Here is a 20,418-nt window from a genome sequence, read left to right on the forward strand (position 1 = left end):
ATGAGTTCGAAGCCAGCCCGAGTCAGAGTGAGCTTCCGACCAATTTGTGTAGCTTGCTGTCGACCTTTGCAGTCCGAAAGACAGTTGCATCTGTCAAGTAGGAAATTTACGTACCACTTATGTGGGGAGGCTAATTTAACTAATTATCGAGGCCATAAAAATATCCAGCAAGTATGCAAAGAATGAGGAAGTACTTCATCAATGTCACAAATGGACGGTAAAGCGACAGCTCCCCTGGTGGCCAGAATACCCTCATGAAAAGCTGGAATGTTTTTGTGGCTGCCACAAACTATGTTGAATTGTTGAGACTCTATGAGATATTCATTGAAAAACTATAGAAAAATGTATTGCAGGATTTCCCACACATACAAAGTATTCACAGTTTAATACACTGTTTCCAATTTTTTGTGATAGAACCAATTAGGAAATGATATTTAGAACCCAGGAACAAATGGTTTGATATGTATTTGAATGGCTCTTCCAGTTTTCAAAATTCATGGGGCACTGTTTTCAAAAAGCATCTCACCTGTAGCCTGTCCACATGAACTTTCACTCCCCCAACCACACCTTTCCTGAAATCGGCAAGCATGTCAAGTATTGGGTTGAATCTGCTTCCCCTGAAAGTAGAAGCAAAACCATGCTTAATACAGCAAGCTCTGAGCTTAACACAGAAGTTTAAACTTTATGGGCACTTCTCTGCCTGTTACAGCTTACCTGATATTATCTTCCCGAATCAGCACAAGAAACAAGGGGCGGCCATGCATTTTCCAGTACTGTTTAATGAATTGCAAAGTGTTCTGCACAGAAAGAAGAACAAAACAGGATCTGCAGGCTTGTTCTTAAGCTGAATGTGTATGTAAATCAGATCTGCAGGGATGCCGAATTCTGAACACTCGCTTCCTTTTAAGATGTCTGATCAACTGAATGAAGAAGGATGGTGAGTACGAATGAGTGAATGAATTGATTATGAGTGAATTTCAGAGTATATGTGATGTTTCCCATTTTGTCTGTGTAACCAATATAGCTATTATAAAACCCAGTATTGGAGTTGTGTGTCTAAAGCTCCTTCTACACTGCCACATAATCCAGATTATCAAAGAAGATAATCCACATTATCTGCTTTGAACTGGATTATATGGCGCAGTGGGTTAAACCGCTGACCTGCTGAGCTTGTTGACAGAAAGGTCGCAGGTTCGGATCTGGGGAGCGGCGTGAGCTTCCGCTGTCAGCCCCAGCTTCTGCCAATCTAGCAGTTCGAAGACATGCAAATGTGAACAGATCAATAGATACCGCTCTGGCAGGAAGTTAACAGCGCTCCATGCAGTCATGTCGGCCACATGACCTTGGAGGTGTCTACTGACAATGCCAGCTCTTCAGCTTAGAAATGGGCACCAACCCCCAGAGTCGGGGAGGGGGGGCAACTAGACTTAATGTCAGGGGGAAATCTTTACCTTTACCTGTTGTTGTTCATTTGTTCAGTCGCTTCCGACTCTTTGTGGCCTCATGGACCACCCACGCCAGAGCTCCCTGTCAGTCGTCTCCACCCCCAGCTCCTTCAAGGTCAATCCAGTCACTTCAAGGATGCCAGCCACTTCATATGTCCCTTTCCCTTTGATGTTGTTCATTCATTCAGTCGCTTCAGACTCTTTGTGACCTCATGAACCCGCCCACGCCAGAGCTCCCTGTCAGCCATCTCCACCCCCAGCTCCTTCAAGGTCAATCCAGTCACTTCAAGGATGCCAGCCACTTCATATGTCCCTTTCCTTTTCTTGTTGTTCATTCATTCAGTCGCTTCTGACTCTTTGTGACCTCATGGACCCACCCACGCCAGAGCTCCCTGTCGGCCGTCACCACCCCCAGCTCCTTCAAGGTCAATCCAGTCACTTCAAGGATGCCAGCCACTTCATATGTCCCTTTCCTTTTCTTGTTGTTCATTCATTCAGTCGCTTTCGACTCTTTGTGACCTCATGAACCCGCCTACGCCAGAGCTCCATGTCGGCCGTCACCACCCCCAGCTCCTTCAAGGTCAAGTCAGTCATTTGAAGGATGCCATCCATCCATCTTGCCCTTGGCCAGCCTCTCTGCCTTTTTCCTTTCCATTTTCCCAAGGATAATTGACTTCTCTAAGCTCTCCTGTCTTCTCATGATGTGGCCAAAGTACTTCATCTTTGCCTCTTATGTCCTTCCCTCCAATGAGCAGTCGGGCATTATTTCCTGAAGTATGGACTGGTTGGATCTTCTACCTTTACCTACACTGCCATATAATCCAATTCAAAACAGACAATCCGGATTTTATATGTCAGTCTAGAAGTGGCCTACTTCTTTCTCTGAAAGTGCCTGATACTCTATCCCACTGAAAACAGATTAAAGAACATTTTAAGGTTCAGAAAGTATTCATGACATTATTACACCAGCCATACTTTGCCCTGCCCATGTATTTCTCAGTTCTTTCTCATTTTACTTGGAGCGTGATGCCATTAATTCTAAATTTAACATTCTCCAAAACTTGTTCTGGGTGACATCTCTGTGATTCATGTTGCCTTGTAACACCCCATTGCACTTCTTTTATCGGGGCTCTCTCCAACCTTTATCTCAGTACTTCATTTGTCTTATTTAGGGCCATTTGAAACGTTGCCATGTCCCATGCGGAAAGAATCTTTCCATAGGAAAAGGAAGGCAAATCACACCAATCTTCTTGTGTGGTTACAAATTTAGCAAAAGTCACTGGACTTCGTTGGCTCCACACAATGTAGATTTACGCAAGGAAGTTGCACAATTTCCAGCAAGGGTTGCCTAAGTAGATAGCAAATACTCACACCAATCTGTGTCCCGAGTGTTGTGATAGAGTCTGCTGTCAGTGATAGTAACACTAGTTGTAGTAGGAGAGGCAGGAAAACTACTCGCGAGCAAGACTATGATGAAGAGCAACAAAGGAAAAGAATCCGGGAGATACTTAGTGAGCCAACAGATGAGGATTCTTTTGAGGGCTTTGATGCAAATGATGGGATATCAGATTCTGGATCTGATGGGATGGATTGGACAAGTGTTCGAGAGATTCAAGATATTTGTGCTAAACCCACAAGCAGTGACACATTTGAGGGTTGGAATAGTGAAGACTTGGATGGGACTTGGGGAACTTCAGGATTAGACCAGAGATGGACTACTTGGAGGAGTCATGGAAGAGGCACAACTGGGAATGGGTTGGGCCAAACTAGGGGCGACTCCAGTTCGGATGAGGAGCTGCAACAAGATACAGCTGGGACACGGGTGTTGGCTGAATCAAGTTCTGATGAGGACTTGTAGATAAAAGGGAGTGTTTGCTATTGTAGCCTTCGAATCGGCAAGGAGTCTTGTTGGGTGCTTTCTGGATCTTGCTACAGAAGACGGGTTTGAAAGAAGACTTTGGGACCTGCCGTATTGCCCCGCTGCTTTGGCTCCTTGTGTTTACTCATCGGATCGGGACCAGACCTTGCAGCTGTTCGTCTCTCTTTGGATCAGACCAGACTGGACTACATTCTCTGTCGTTACTCTCTCTCCTCCACATCTATGGCTGAGCGTCTGGAGCTGGTGTATCTACTTTCCTGCATTCCTGCATACCATTTCCTGCTGTGTTTGAAGCTTGGGTTTCTTTTTACAACCCTTGAAAGTCTGAGTTTAAGCATTTTTTGAGTTTAATTCAAGTTATATCTCTGGTTAATCCAGATTATATTCTGTTGGGGTTTTTTGAGTTCTTTTGCCTGTTTGGGCTTTTTCACACTGTAAACTAAGTGTTTTTTGCCCTGTGATTTTGTTTTGGGTTGATTCTGCGTTTGTTTGAACAATAAACTATACTCCTTTAATTGGCTGGCGTCTGACCTTGATAATTAGCTTGATAACCTCTTGTCTAAACGTGCTTTGGATTTTTACAACAAACATGTGTTATATAAATAATATACCTTAATATCATCGATCAGCATCATAACATCTTGGGACATGTAGAAATCACTCAAATCAAAGATAATTGGGTAGCAAACCACTGTTTTGCCCAATATTCGATAAATCTACAAGGCAAAAATAATTAGTTTTTTTAAGCTAGAGAGTCTTGATAAGCAAATCTTTGTTCCTATGGGAAATACAAACTCACCTTTTTTTTCTAAAATTAAAGCCAATCGATAAATATATGCCACATTAATTAATTAAGCACCCAGGAAATCAGACAAAGTTAATGCTCACTATTTGGTGATACTTCAAAGAGATATATTTACTGCAGTGTGAGTAGGCAAGCACCTACTTCAAGCCATCATATAAATTACAACTAAGATGACAACCCTGAGCATAATCTTTGGGAAAGATAAATTATTTCAGGTTACAGTCTTAAAGGCGTTTTGTCTGAGACTGAGTCACATTGAACTCTATATTCCAAGTAGAGATGCATAAGGCTGTGCTGGAGCATGAAGTAATACTGTTAATTATCTTGTTCTCGTCAAGGCAACCTGTTAAGAATGTATTAACCACAGAAAAGTTTCTCAACTCCAGCACAAGTTTAAAATGATCTCTTCTTTGAATTGATTTATCCACACATTGTGCAAAAATGTTCTAAGCAAATTGTAAAGCTGAGTAAAAGCACACTGAGAAAACAGAAGGATGGGATGGTTATTTAAGAAGTGCAAACAATTAATTCAATGCTATTGTGTTTTTTTAAGTCATGCAACAAGAGAGCAACTATCACAGTTTTGCAACATCTGGACCAAAAGGGGTCTTGCAAATATACAAAACGGTAGCTATACTGAACAAAAGATATAATACTTCTCACCATCTTGCAGGCAAATAATGATAATGATGATGATAATAATAATAATAATAGTAATAATAATAATAATCATAATCATAATAATCGACTCTGCAAGGAAGCAGATGAAACAACAGATCACATCCTCAGGTGCTGCAAGAAGATTGCGCAGACAGACTACAAGCAGAGGCACAACACCGTTGCTCAGATGATTAATTGGAACTTGTGCCACAAATACCATCTGCCTGCGACAAAGAACTGGTGGGATCACAAGCCAGAAAATGTTACAGAGAATGAACACGTCAAGCTACTCTGGGACTTCGACATTCAGACAGACAGAGTTTTGGAGCACAACACTCCTGACCTCATATTTGTGTTAATAAACAAAGTATGGATTGTCGATGTTGCAATCCCAGGTGACTGCAGGATTGGAGAGAAACCACTAGAAAAGCTGACATAATATGAGGATTTCAAGATCAAACTGCAAAGACTCTGGCACAAGCCAGTCAAGGTGGTCCCAGTGGTGATCGGCACACTGGGTGCAGTGCCTAAAGACTTTGGCCTGCACTTAAACACAATTGGCACTGACAAAATTATCATCTGCCAGCTGCAGAAGGCCACCTTACTGGGATCTGCATGCATTATTCGCCGATACATCACACAGTCCTAGACACTTGGGAAGGGTCCGACAAGCAATCCAATACAACAGCCAGCAGAGTGATCTTGCTGCTGTGGATAATAATAATAATTATTATTATAATAATAATTATAATAATTTTTACTATCACTATATCTACCTAAAAGTCTGAGAGAAGTACACCTCAATCACACGTCATTATTATTATTGACACAAAAGCACAGTATGATCCAGCATATAGATCATAGAATCATAGAATCAAAGAGTTGGAAGAGACCTCATGGGCCATCCAGTCCAATCTCCTGCCAAGAAGCAGGAATATTGCATTCAAATCAACCCTGACAGATGGCCATCCAGCCTCTGTTTAAAAGCAGATCTCGTTTGCTGTGACATACTGTGCTTTTGTGTCAATAATAATAACAATGTGTGATTGAGGTGTACTTGTCTCAGATTTTTAGGTAGATATAGTGATAGTAGAAATGATAACAGCGAGCATACAACTCCCCTGTCCCATAATAAATAAATAAATGTTTATTTTTAACCCGCCTTCTCTCCCCGAAGGGACTCAGGGCATCTTACAAACATAAAACATAAAATTGGCAAACATTTATACATATAATTAAGACAAAATAAAAATAGGGGTGGGGGTTGAATATATATTCTCATGTGTGAGAATGAGTGGGGTTTTATTAATACCATATAATACATTGTTATTCATTCCATGGAATCCCACCAAGGTTTATACCAATTAGAGCATGCAGAAGGATGATTGACAGGACCTTTGATGTTCCGAGGCATCCAATCGGTCGGTCGGGTCTTCCTGAGAGTCCCAGTTTGTCATTGATCCCAAGATGGAAGTAAGCCTATAAGACATAGTAGGGCATTAAGTCGAATGCAGTTAACACTATAACTAGAAGTATTATAGAATCATAGAATCAAAGAGTTGGAAGAGACCTCATAGGCCATCCAGTCCAACCCCATTCTGCCAAGAAGCAGGAATATTGCATTCAAATCACCCCTGACAGATGGCCATCCAGCCTCTGTTTCAAAGCTTCCAAAAAAGGAGCCTCCACCACACTCCGGGGCAGAGAGTTCCACTGCTGAACAGCTCTCACAGTCAGGAAGTTCTTCCTCATGTTCAGATGGAATCTCCTCTCTTGTAGTTTGAAGCCATTGCTCCGCGTCCTAGTCTCCATGGAAGCAGAAAACAAGCTTGCTCCCTCCTCTCTGTGGCTTCCTCTCACATATTTATACATGGCTATTATATCCCCTCTCAGCCTTCTCTTCTTCAGGCTAAACATGCCCAGCTCCTTAAGCCACTCCTCATAGGGCTTGTTCTCCAGAACCTTGATCATTTTAGTCGCCCTCCTCTGGACACATTCCAGCTTGTCAATATCTCTCTTGAGTTGTGGTGCCCAGAATTGGACACAATATTCCAGGTGTGGTCTAACCAAAGCAGAATAAAGCATGGGGAGCATGACTTCTCTAATCTAGACACTATGCACCTATTGATGCAGGCCAAAATCCCATTGGCTTTTTTTGCCGCCACATCACATTCCTGGCTCATGTTTAACTTGTTGTCCACGAGGACTCCAAGATCTTTTTCACATGTACTGCTCTCAAGCCAGGCATCCCCATTCTGTATCTTTGCATTTCGTTTTTTCCTGCCAAAGTGGAGTATCTTGCATTTGTCACTGTTGAACTTCATTTTGTTAGTTTTGGCCCATCATCTCTCTAATCTGTCAAGATCGTTTTGAATTCTGCTCCTGTCCTCTGGAGTATTGGCTCTCCCTCCCAATTTGGTGTCGTATAAAAGTATAGGTGGAGGCTATCTTATTTGGCTTGGGCTGATAGAGGAGAGTAGCATCGCTAAAGCCTGGTCTTCTCATCTTTGAGCGATTAGGGATCCCTTCAGGCCAAATGAGGATATTTATGTTCTCTGGGAGGTGAAATGACAACCGAATGTGAACAAGAGAGGGAAATGATCTGGAACACCGAAAAGGAAAAAAACCCTTCACCGGTGGGTACTTTCTGCACACAAGACAGCCTCAGTGAGCACGTTAACTCTTAGGGCCCTCGCCAAAGCAATCCATCTGCTGCTTTCTGAGCCAAGTCAACTGCAGGGAGTGTGGTCAATGGTTCCGCTGCAGAGTGACCTTTTCAGAAATTAAAGGTCGTCTCATTGCAGAAATGCTAGGAGAAGAAGAAAAAACCCACAACCAAGGCTGCAGAAATGCTTGAAAAGAAAGGTAAGCAGATAAAAAGCATTGAAGATACGAGAGTAGAAGGCGGATTGAGGGTGATTCTTAAACCTACTTTTGAGGAAGAGGAAATGGCTAAAATAAAACCTGGAAGCCGACAAAACAAGGCAAATGTCACAAATACACAGACTTCTCTAGCTTTATTCCATTTCATGCTATCTAAAACTAACTGTAAGGATCCTGGTGTATCTGTGCATATGAGTATGAGTGATTTTGTTATTGTGATTTTACCTGAAATTACTGGCATCCTAATGTATATCATACATTCTGTCTTATTAAAACGGCTATGCTGGTTCTCAATCTGTTTCTAAACCAATGCAAAGGTCTGGTAAGGACATTCAAAATCTTCTATTTCCTTCAATGAACCTGCTTGCCTATGACTGCCAGGCACAATGTCCCATGAAATGCATTAACGTAGGACCCAAGAGACCCATTAGCTGGGCCCAAGCTCTTCTCTCTATCAGAATACAAGGGTCGAATGAAAAGAAGTGCCTCCACCTTCGTAACTCCTCAACAGATGGGAGTACTGGTATGCGGCAGGTACTGGCTTGTTCAGTAGACTCTCCTCTACAATTCCATTTCGGTGGGAAGCCTTAGCATTGAACAGTTGTGTTGTTAAAGTGCAAGGTATGGAACCCTGCACAGACAGTCAATCAATGCAACTGAAGCAGGCCCGTAGCCAGGATTTCGTTTCCGGGGGGGGGGGGGGGGCTGAATATTTTCAGGGGGAGTTTCGGGGGGGCTGAGTTTCGGGGGGGGGGGGGCTGAGTCTGAGTGAAAGAGGGTCTACCCTAGCAAACCTTTTGTATCATTACCCCAATACCCCCATGCATATGGGATATATTGAGTATGGTGATCAGATCATGATATGAATAAACGTAACAGTTTAAATAATGCACCAGTAAGGCCTTTTCGTGAACCACCATGAGAATTTCGTGAACCCCCCCCCCCCCCCCGGCTACATGCCTGAACTGAAGTGATGTGAGTACTGTGCATCATTGGATGAGTAAGGTTAGATGTTGACTTGAGTGACAAACAAAGAGTTGGGCATCCTCTGACAGCAACCACTGAGTTTCACAAGCATAAGGTTGACAGATTGACAGATTGATTCAGAACGATTATCATATCACTCAGAGAGAAATTTCAAGCATCATCGACATTTCACAAGAATGTGTGGGTCACATTATTGCTTTGCTTGACTATCGGAAGATCTGTGCACGATGGGTTGTGGAAACAGAATGTCAACTTCTTCCGTGACGGCATCAGAAAACTTGTTCATCGTTGGCAGAAATGTATCCAATTGTCGGGTGATTATGTGGAAAAGTGAATAGTAGTACTATTCTTAGTAGTACTAATCCTTACAAGTAGTACTTGTAAGGATTATTTCTGCATTTGAATTATTAAAATATTCCCATCCAAACCCAAGTAACGAAGGTGGAGGCATTACTTTTCATTCAACCCTCGTACTTTCAGAATATGCTCAAAAGCATACTATTTGGGTAGATTTGGGGGGATGCTTCTTCATTCCAGTGCTTTTAATTACTCTGGTTGATTTATTTTCAAAGGCTATCTGTGCTTATTTAAAAATCTGTTTCCTCTGCTGTTTCAGTGTTTTATGGCTGTTTTATGGCAAATTTATTGTCGTTGTCAAATTCCCAGAAAATTATTGTTTTTACTTAAGTTGCGAGCCGCTTTGGGCCCACTGAAGAGAGTATAAGTGTTTTAAATAAAGCAAGGAAATCAATAAAATGTCTGAAGATGAATGACTTAGTTATACAGGCAACACAAACGGGAGGACAGGTTGCTTACCTGTAACTGTGTTTCTTCGAGTGGTCCTCTGTGAATTCATAGAGATGGGTCTACCTGTGCCTGTGCAGGTCCACATAGAAAGCTTCTCCAAGTTCTAGCTTCAAATTTTGGCAGTAACCCCATCCACTCCTCCCTAGGCTATAAAAGGCACCTGGTCTTGTCGGACGGAGAAGGTTAGTATATCCTCAAAGGAAAGTTTTGTTTTTTTCTTTCAAATTATTTTTATTGAGAATAAGATTGTCTCCAATAGACTGGAGCATGAGAGGAATTTTAAAATTGAGATAGGTTAACAATAAAAGTGTGGAAACAAATTTTGTATGGACAGTAGGAAAGAGTAACGGTGGAGAAGAGAAAGGGAAAAAAGATCAAAACAAAAAAGGTTCCTCTAGGTCAGCGTTTCTCAACCTGGGGGGTCGGGAACGGGGGGGGTCGCGAGGAGATGTCAGAGGGGTCACCAAAGACCATCAGAAGACACAGTATTTTCTGTTGGTCATGAGTGTTCTATGTGGGAAGTCTGGCCCAATTCTATCATTGGTGGGGTTCAGAAGCTCTTTGATTGTAGGTGAACTATAAATCCCAGCAACTACAACTCTCAAATGTCAAGGTCTATTTCCCCTCAAACTCCACCAATGTTCACATTTGGGCACATTGAGTATCTGTGCCAAGTTTGGTCCAGATCCATCGTTGCTTGAGTCCACAGTGCTCTCTGTATGTAGGTAAACTACAACTCCAAAAATCAAGGTCAATGCCCACCAAACCCTTCCAGTATTTTCTCTTGGTCATGGTCATTCCACAGATATATAAACCCATTTTCCTACTTCCAACTGACCTCACTACCTCTGAGGATGCTTGCCATAGATGCAGGCGAAACGTCAGGAGAAAATGCCTCTAGAACATGGCCATATAGCCCGGAAAAACCTACAACAACCCAAGTTGTGCAATGTTTGAATATCATTGTAGACATTCTGGTGAAGAGCAAAGCTCCAAGGTAGCTATGGTGGAAGGAAAATAGGAACTGCGGAAATGCCATCATGGTGCCTTTTATGCCCTAGAGAGGAGTGGGTAGGGTTACCACCAAAATTTGAAGCTAGAATTTGGAGAAGCTTTCCATTAGGACCTGCACAGATGCAGTTAAGTGTCAGTATAATGGTTTTACTAGTGTGAAATACAGCTTATAGTTTTAAACTCTGTCTATGTCCGCTGCAGGACGGCATGCTATGCAAGGGTTAAAAGCATAGATGTGATTTATTGCCAGAGTGTAAACTGTCAACAGTTCCAATGAAGAAAAGTTGAGATAACAGAATGCTGGGCATTCTCTTTCAGTCATGCCAAAGATCGAGCAAGACGAGTGTATGATTTCTCCTGTAAATAGTTCTGTTTGTTATTTTCTGTAGCTGTTAGAAAGTAACTAAATAAACGTGCTGCTTCAAGGCTTTGAAGCCGATGGAAGACTGTGTAGTCTGTTTCTTTGCGTGCCTCATTGCAGTTGCCCTGAGGCCGAATTTTACCAACAGTTAGACCGATCTGTGTGTATTCAGAGAGACCACAAGAAAACTGGTGAGCAGTTTTGTTCCAGCTATACCTGGAACAAAGCAAATTGAGTAGCAGCCAGAAGTGCAATGAGCAAAAATAACTTTGTTGTAGGCAGATGGTCTTTGTGGCACAAGTTCCAATGAATCCTCTGAGCAATGGTGTTGTGCCTCTGCTTGTAGTCTGTCTGTGCAATCTTCTTGCAGCAGCTGAGGATGTAATCTATTGTTTCATCTGCTTCCTTGCAGAGTCTACACTTGGGATCTGTCGTCGACTTTTCAATTCTGGCTTTGATGGCATTGGTTCTAATGGCTTGTTCTTGGGCTGCCAGAATCAGGCCCACCTTGGTCTCCTTTTTCAGAGTTCAATTTGTGAGCCACAGCCATGTTTTTTCTTTGTCAATTTGGCTCTCAATTTTTTCCAGGTACTGTCCATGGAGAGCCTTCTTTGGCCAGTTTTCTGTTCTGCTCTGGATTGTGTTTTTACGGTAGTCACTCTTTTATTTTTATTCATGTTTTAAAATTTTAAATATGAACAGTCAATAAATTAATAGAAAAATGAATAGCAAGAAATTACTTTTTCTTATATAAGTCAAAGTTTTGGAATTTCACACTCTTCAAGTTAAAGGAGTATTTGAAAGTCTTCTCTATGCTCAAATACACCCATTTTTGAGACATGAAGTCAAGATGCAAATAAGTTGCTGCTCTTCAGCTATATGCTTTGAAGGATGAAAGCCTTGTCAGCTGAAACACTTTCAAGTCAAGACGAGAAGAAACTAATCTCTCCAGGAATGATCCAAATTTGACAAATATTTGACATCTTAAGAGCTTTCTTTGCCAAGATATATGAAATTACAACCATTCCTTTTGTTATCTCTTGAGATTTATTTGCAATTCAGAAGACATTATTCCATATTTCTGTACAAACAGCTGTATGATACACACACGCACGCATATAACCCAAACAGGTAAGGAATAGCAAACCACAAACTCACTTTCCACTTATAAACCAAATCCAATTATTTCCTGCAATATACAACATTGGTGTACATACGGAATCCCCAGCTAAAGGCTCAACTGTTAATTTCAATAGGGAAAACAAATGTATAAACGAAACATGTTGAATGAGATAGCCAATAGATGGAATGCCATGTGTGTAGAGTAATATGAATCGGGTTTAATATTAGAGGACATGCATGGTGGTCCACGCTCTTGTTACATCCTGAACAGACTACTGCAATGCACTCTATGTGGGGATGCCTTTGAAGACTGCCCGGAAGCTTCAACTAGTCCAGGTTGCTCACCAGAGCGGCATTCAGGGAGCACACAACCCCTCTGTTATGCCAGCTCCACTGGCTGTCGACTAGCTTCCTAGCACAATTCAAAGTGCTGGTTTTAACCTTTAAAGCCCTAAACGGTTCTGGCCCAGACTACCTATCCAAACATATCTCCTGTTATGAACCATCATGAAATTTAAGATCATCTGGAGAGGCTCTGCTCTCGATCCCACCGCCATCGAAAACGGAACTGGTGGAGATGAGGAACAGGGCCTTTTCAGCAGTGGCCCCCTGTCTGTGGAACGCACTCTCCAGGAACATCAGACTGACCACCTCCCTTCTGTCCTTTAGAAGGAAACTTAAGACTTGGCTAAGGGACCAAGTGTTCGACCAGTGAATGGCAGCAAGTGAAAGAAGACTTAAGACAACTTGTGACAATGAATTGACCCGGACTTGGATTTTGGATTCTGATTTTTAATACACGTGTTTTAATCTATTGCTTTAATATTTTTCATGTATTGTTGAATGTTTTATGATGTTGGCATCGCATGGTGCTTCTGTGAGGCTGCCCTGAGTCCTCCCTCCCTCCAGGGACAGGGTGAGAAGGGCGGAGTATAAATATAGGAAATAAAATAAATAAGTACATGTATGTGTTTGTTGCTGTTGTGTGCCTTCAAGTTGTTTGATTTATGACAAACCTAAGATGAAGCTATTTATGAGGGTTTCCTTCTTCAGATTTGTTCTAATAGTGCTTGCCATTGTGTTCCTCTGAGGCTGAGAGAGCATGACTTGCCCAAGGTCACCCAATGGGTTTCCATGGCCAAGTGTGAATTCGAAATCTTGTCTCCCAGAGTAATAATTTTAAATGTATTGTTGAATGTCAGGCATGCCCAACTCTGGCAGTCTTTAGGATGAGCCTGAAAACATGGCTGTTCCAGTGTGCCTTCCCAGAATAAGGAAACTCCCAGGAATATGTCCCTAAATGCACTTTATCAATGATCTAGGATTGTCTGCATGCCCTTTCCTCTCCGAAATCCTATCCTAGTTATATATTTCACCTGGTCATGCTCAGCATTATTTTTTAAATTTTTAATTATTACATTTGGCCCAGCCATAGGTTAAGTGTTGTTGTGCTATTGTTAATGCTTACTGCTTGTTCTTTGTTTATGTGTTTCATTTTATTGTTTTGTATTGCTGTTATTGTTGTTTTGCTGATGTATTGTGGGCTTGGCCTCATGTAAGCCACACCAAGTCCCTTGGGGAGATGGTAGCGGGGTACAAATAAAGTTTTATTATATTATTTATTATATTATAATGCTTTATCAAGAGAGAAAAGTGCAGTCTAGATAAGTGTAATGATAGTAAATATAATAATACAGCACTCCAACCACTACTCAACCACTGCAACCAACACTCAAAACATAGGCATTGCATATTATTTATTTATGACATTTATATGCCGCCCTTCTCACCCCAAAGGGGACTCAGAGCAGCTTACAAGTAATATGTAAATACAATATATTATATTATTACTATAGCACAATATTAGTATTATACATTACTATATTGTACTATACCATTGTACTGTAATATTTTTAGTGCTGTTACATGCAATATAATATATATTAATATTACATTATAACATTATCAATATTATATGTATATACAATATATTATATTATATTATATTATATTATATTATACTAGCCATCCCCTGCCACGTAGTGCTATGGCCCAGTCTGTGTATATCTGCTTTGTGTGTATATATACATATGTGTGTGTGTGTGTATTTGTGTATATGTGTGTGTTTACATACCTATATGTGGTTTTGTGCATGCGTTGTAATGTATTTTTTATTTGTGGGTTGTTGTAGGTTTTTTTGGGTTATATGGCCATGGTCCAGAGGCATTCTCTCCTGACGTTTCGCCTGCATCTATGGCAAGCATCCTCAGAGGTAGTGAGGTCTGTTGGAACTAGGAAAAAGGGTTTATATATCTGTGGAATGACCAGGGTGGGACAAAGGACTCTTGTCTGCTGGAGCTAGGTGTGAATGTTTCAACTGACCTCCTTGATTAGCATATAATGGCCTGACAGTGCCTAGAGCAAACTTTTGTTGAGAGGTGATTAGATGTCCTTGTTTGTTTCCTCTCTGTTGTTGTGCTGTTGTATTTTTTTAAAAATTTTTTTGCTTTTTAAGTCTCTTCTGTGTTTTTCAGTATTTTTTAAGAATACACCTATCACTCATTGGCCTGATAGGTGTATTGTGTCCAAATTTGGTGTCAATTTGCCAAGTGGTTTTTGAGTTATGTTAATCCCACAAACGAACATTTCATTTTTATTTATATAAATATTATATTATATTACATTATATTACATTACATTATACTAGCCGTCCCCTGCCATGCGTTGTTGTGGCCCAGTCTGTGTATATGTGTTTTGTGTGTGTATATATATTTGTGTATATGTGTATATATGTATGTTTGCGTATATAAATGTGGTTTTGTGCATGTGTTGTAATATATTTTTCCGGTGTTTTCAGAGTGGTCACTTGTTAGACTGATAGGTGTCTTGTGTCCAAATTTGCTGTGAATTCGTCCAGTGGTTTTTGAGTTATGTTAATCCCACTAACAAACATTACATTTTTATTTATATAGATTATATTATATGCCTTGTAGGCTGTGCCAACTTTAGTCATCAGCTAATATCAGAACATCAAGATTATTGAGTTAATTCTAAATTACAGTTGACTGTTGTCGTCTGAATTGGCCCTTGTTTATGACAAGATGAGCTCTGACTGTACAGCCCTAGGAGCATATTCTGTTCTAAACATACAAAACAGATTAGAAGTCATTTCCTAAATACAAAAGTTCTCATGTCATAATTCATTCCCACCTTATTTTTAAGGGCATTCCTGGTCATATAATAAAGCTTGTCACACAGTATCCCTCTGTCTGTCTATCTATCTATCTAGTTGGGGAAAGTTATCTATAATGAAATAATACATAAAATATTCATCATAACTTATTATCGTAATCTTTTAAATGAACACATGAAGGATTTGTTTAATTTTGAAAGGGAAGCACAACAAATATCTTACTTTGACGAGCTCCTGCTGGGCCCAGATCTGGATGGGTTCGACCTGCTGTGGTGTCTGGGTTTGGATTCCATATGTGTTCAGGAAAACTTGTAGACTGTTTTTAAAAGGAAATATAGTACACGGTGAGGAGGAATTCTGAGTGCAATAGAGCTAATTGTAAATATAGAACCTTGTCAAAAACTGGCTTTTTCCAAGTAGCTCTTCAAAGAATTTAATTTTTGAAAGCTATCACAGCCAACTTTTGATCTGAATTAAGTCTTCTCCAGTCTAACATTTCTGAAGTCATTTCTAGGGCACGGGACTTCAGCGATACCTGGAACAAAGCAAATTGAGCAGCAGCCAGAAATGCAATGAGCAAAAATAACTTTGTTGTAGGCAGATGGTCTTTGTGGCACAAGTGCCAATGAATCATCTGAGCAACGGTGTTGTGCCTCTGCTTGTAGTCTGTCTGCGCGATCTTCTTGCAGCAGCTGAGGATGTGATCTATTGTTTCATCTGCTTCCTTGCAGAGTCTACATTTGGGATCTGTCATTGACTTTTAAATCCTGGCTTTGATGGCATTGGTTCGAATGACTTGCTCTTGGGCTGCCAGAATCAGGCCCTCCTTTGTCTCCTTTTTCAGAGTCCCATTTGTGAGCCACAGCCATGTTTTTTCTTTGTCTATTTTGCTCTCAAATTTTCCCAGGAACTGTCCATGGAGACTGGGTTGTTGTAGGTTTTTTCGGGCTGTATGGCCATGGTCTAGAGGCATTCTCTCCTGACGTTTCGCCTGCACTTTGGCAAGCATCCTCAGAGGTAGTGAGGCCTGTTGGAGCTAGGCAAAAGGGTTTATATATCTGTGGAATGACCAGGGTGAGACAAAGGACTCTTCTCTGTTAAAGCTAGGTGTGAATATTCCAACTGACCACCTTGATTAGCATACAATGGCCTGACTGCACCTGGGGCAAACAGCACAACAGAGAGGAAACAGGCAGGGACATCTAATTACCTCTCAACAAAAGTTTGCCCCAGGCGCAGTCACGCCACTGTATGCTAATCAAGGTGGTCAGTTGGAACATTCACACCTAGCTCCAGCAGACAAGAGTCCTTTGTCTCACCCTGGTCATTCCACAGATATATAAACCCTTTTGCCTAGCTCCAACAGGCCTCACTACCTCTGAGGATGCTTGCCAAAGTGCAGGCGAAACGTCAGGAGAGAATACCTCTAGACCATGGCCATACAGCCCGAAAAAACCTACAACAACCCAGAGTCCATGGAGAGCCTTCTTTAGACAGTTTTCTCTTCTGCTTTGGATTGTGTTTTTACAGTATTCACTCTTTGACTTTTGCACTTTAAGCATTATTATTATTATTATTATTATTATTATTATTAACAACATCCAGGCGTCCCCTAGGCAACTTCCTTGCAGACGGCCAATTCTCTCACACCAGAAGCAACTTGCAGTTTCTCAAGTTGCTCCTGACATGAAAAAGAAATAGTAATAGTAAATCTGAATCTGGAAACTTGTCAGTGATCTCAATGACTTACCGTTGGCTTTCAGCAATCAATGCAACATGGACCACTAGGTCATTTTCCAGTGGACCCTAAAAAAGATAAGAGTAAAAGACACTTTTATTAAAAGGCGAGCCCAATGCAAACAATAGATATTCATCAATATGACTGACATCTTCTGGCTGCATTGCTGTTTTCCCCTCTCTCTTTATTGCCTACTAATCAGTTTGATGGTGCAGACAGGAAAATGGATCTTCAGAGAAGTAACATATATAAATCTTGAACTATATTGTCAATACATTTTGGGGTGGTTTGACATTGAGATGTTAAGGATAGGCTTCTGTATTTTTTTCCCCCTTTACTGTATTACACTTATGGAAAAGAAGGAATCTTTGGTATTATATTTATTAGTCTTGGATGACAGTATGAGAAAGAACTGATTGTGTTTTTGTCAGAGAGTGTGAAGGTGTTGATGACATTCAAAGAATGTGGTATATCCCCATTTTTATTTTGATATGTACGTCTACAAAGGAAACCACTTATGTGATTGCAAACAGATCCTCTTCTGCACAAATCGTATCTGTCAATACAGATTAACCAGAGTATGTGCGACTCCACACTGTTTGTACATCGGACCATATATAGTATTCGGAATTGGAACACATGGATAAACATGCTAATTGAACAAGAACCCTTCTATATAATGGTTTTCTCACTGCCCAGCTGTGATGACAATGGCCAATCTATGGACAGCGCCGTCCATTCATACCGAACGTGCTTAGAACAGACTGCTGCTTATTTTGGTAGAAAACTAGCAATATCTGTTAAGGTAAAACTTCCACAGGGTAAATTTTTAAGTTAGTTTCCTCTGATAGGGATTGTATTCAGGAGCATGTTCCACTGATTACGAGAGAACAGAAGCAATTGCAACCCCTTTAACAAAAAAAATAAAAGCCCAAGTTAAGGCAGTGCAAACCAGAATTACTGTATATGCTCGAGTATAAGCTTAGTTTTTCATACGAAAACTGACTGGCACAACCTGGGGATCACAACCAGATACAGTGAAGACATCTGCCCTTGCGCTATGCTACTCTGCTGCTGAGTATGCATGCCCAGTGTGGAACACATCTCACCACACTAAAACAGTAGATGTGGCTCTTAATGAGACATGCTGTCCAACGTGGGATCCAATACAACAGCCAACAGAGTGATCTTGTCTGCTGTGGACTCATCTTGTTGTGCTTCAAATAATAATAATAATAATAATAATATTATTAATAATAATAATAACATTGACAAAATCACAGTGTTCGACTTGTGATTTTGTGATACAAAATCCAGCATATAGATCTCATTTGCTGTGACATACTGTGTTTTTGTGTCAGAATAATAATAATAATAATAATAATAATACAAGCAGAGGCATAACACTGTTACTCAGATGGTTCATTGGAACTTGGACCACAAATACCATCTGGATGTAGGTGAACTACAACTCCAAAACTCAAGGTCAATGCCCACCAAACCCTTCCAGGATTTTGTGTTTGTCATGAGAGTTCTGTGTGCCAAGTTTGGTTGAATTCCATCATTGGTGGAGTTCAGAGTGCTCTTTGATTGTAAGTGAACTATAAATCCCAGAAACCACAACTCCAAAATGACAAAGACTATTTTCCTCAAACTCCACCAGTGTTCACATCAGGGCATATTGAGCATCTGTGCCAAGTTTGGTCCAGATCCATCATTGTTTGAGTCCACAGTGCTCTCTGGATGTAGGTGAACTACAACTCCAAAACTCAAGGTCAATGCCCACCAAACCCTTCCAGGATTTTCTCTTGGTCATGGGAGTTCTGTCTGCCAAGTTTGATTCAATTCCATCATTGGTGGAGTTCAGAATGCTCTTTGATTGCAGGTGAACTATAACTCCCAGCAACTATGACTCCCAGATGTCAAGGTCTATTTTCCCCAAACTCTAACAGGGTTCACATTTGTGCATATTAAATATTTGTGCCAAATTTGGTTCAGATCCCTTATTGATTGGGTCCACAGTGCTCTCTAGATATAGGTGAACTACAACTCCAAATCTCAAGGTTAATGCCCACCAAACCCTTCCAGGATTTTGCATTGGTCATGAGTGTTCTGTGTGCCAAGTTTGGTTCAATTCCATCATTGGTGGAGTTCAGAATGCTCTTTGATTGTAGGTGAACTATAAATCCCAGCAACTGCAACTCCCAAATGACAAAATCAATCCCTTTCCACCCTCACCAGTATTCAAATTTGGGCATATTGGATATTTGTGCCAAATTTGGTCCAGTAAATGAAAATATATCCTGCATATTAGATATTCACATTACGATTCATAACGGTAGCAAAATTAAGGTTATGAAGTAGGTTGAGAAACAATGCTACTGGGTTTTTCTCGGTATGCAGATAAAGCAAGCAAGGTGGGAGCTGCGTATGTCAGTGTACAAGCCCAAATTCTTTTGGCTTCGGGGCAATTTATACACTTCAGCAGCATGCGACTGCTGGCTCAGATCTTTGCAAGAGTTCCTGTGCACGATGGGGACAAAATTAAAACAGTGCAATCTTTGGGTTGTTGTAGGTTTTTTCGGGCTATATAGTCATGGTCTAGAGGTATTTTCTCCTGACATTTCGCCAGCAACCTCAGAGGTAGTGAGGTCTGTTGGAACTAGGAAAAAGGGTTTATATATCTGTGGAATGACCAGGGTGGGACAAAGGACTCTTGTCTGCTGGAGCTAGGTGTGAATGTTTCAACTGACCACCTTAATTAGCATATAATGGCCTGACAGTGCCTAGAGCAAACTTTTGTTGAGAGGTGATTAGATGTCCTTATTTGCTTCCTCTCTGTTGTGCTGTTGTAATTTTAGAGGGGTTTTTTTTGCTACCATTATATGCAATCTGACTACCAGTATTAAAAAAAACTCTAAAATTACAACAGCAAAACAGCAGAGGGAAAACAATCAGCAAAGCAAAGCAAAGCACTGCAGCAAAAAAGCATGCGGGGAATGAGGAAGTACTTCATCAGTGTCGCAGATGGACGATGAAAGCGACAGCTCCCCTGGCAGCCAGAAAAAAGTTAAATAGCTTCTGTGTATGTCTGTATACGTTGTATGTCAAAATTGGCATTGAATGTTTGCCATATATGTGTACACTGTAATCCGCCCTGAGTCCCCTGCGGGGTGAGAAGGGCGGAATATAAAAGCTGTAAATAAATAAATAAATAAATCAGGGACATCTAATCATCTCTCAACAAAAGATTGCTCCAGGCACTGCCAGGCAATCAAATGCTAATCAAGGTGGTCAGCTGAAACATTCACACCTAGCTCCAGCAGACAAGAGTCCTTTGTCCCACCCTGGTCTTTCCACAGATATATAAACCCATTTTCCCAGTTCCAATACTCACTACCTCTGAGCATGCCTGCCATAGATGCAGGTGAAAAGTTAGGAGAGAATGCCTCTAGAACATGGCCATATAGCCCGAAAAAAAACCCTACAACAACCCAGTGATTCCGGCCATGAAAGCCTTCGAC

General features: G+C 41.0%; 1 protein-coding gene across 6 annotated transcripts in view; it reads right to left on the minus strand.

The window, feature by feature from the left end:
* PHKB (phosphorylase kinase regulatory subunit beta) overlaps positions 1-20,418 on the minus strand; it is a 237,155-nt gene that overhangs the window by 65,961 nt on the left and 150,776 nt on the right. For all 6 annotated transcript variants that reach the window (XM_067471122.1, XM_067471123.1, XM_060788360.2 and 3 more), the window contains 6 exons: positions 16,907-16,962; positions 15,379-15,472; positions 6,185-6,268; positions 3,936-4,040; positions 715-797; positions 527-617 (listed from right to left, as the gene is read on the minus strand). In XM_067471122.1, the coding sequence (XP_067327223.1) occupies positions 527-617; positions 715-797; positions 3,936-4,040; positions 6,185-6,268; positions 15,379-15,472; positions 16,907-16,962 (513 nt within the window). The remainder of the gene's footprint in view (positions 1-526; positions 618-714; positions 798-3,935; positions 4,041-6,184; positions 6,269-15,378; positions 15,473-16,906; positions 16,963-20,418) is intronic.

The sequence above is a fragment of the Anolis sagrei genome, chromosome 8, assembly GCF_037176765.1.
Source record: "Anolis sagrei isolate rAnoSag1 chromosome 8, rAnoSag1.mat, whole genome shotgun sequence".
Lineage (NCBI taxonomy): Eukaryota > Metazoa > Chordata > Lepidosauria > Squamata > Dactyloidae > Anolis > Anolis sagrei.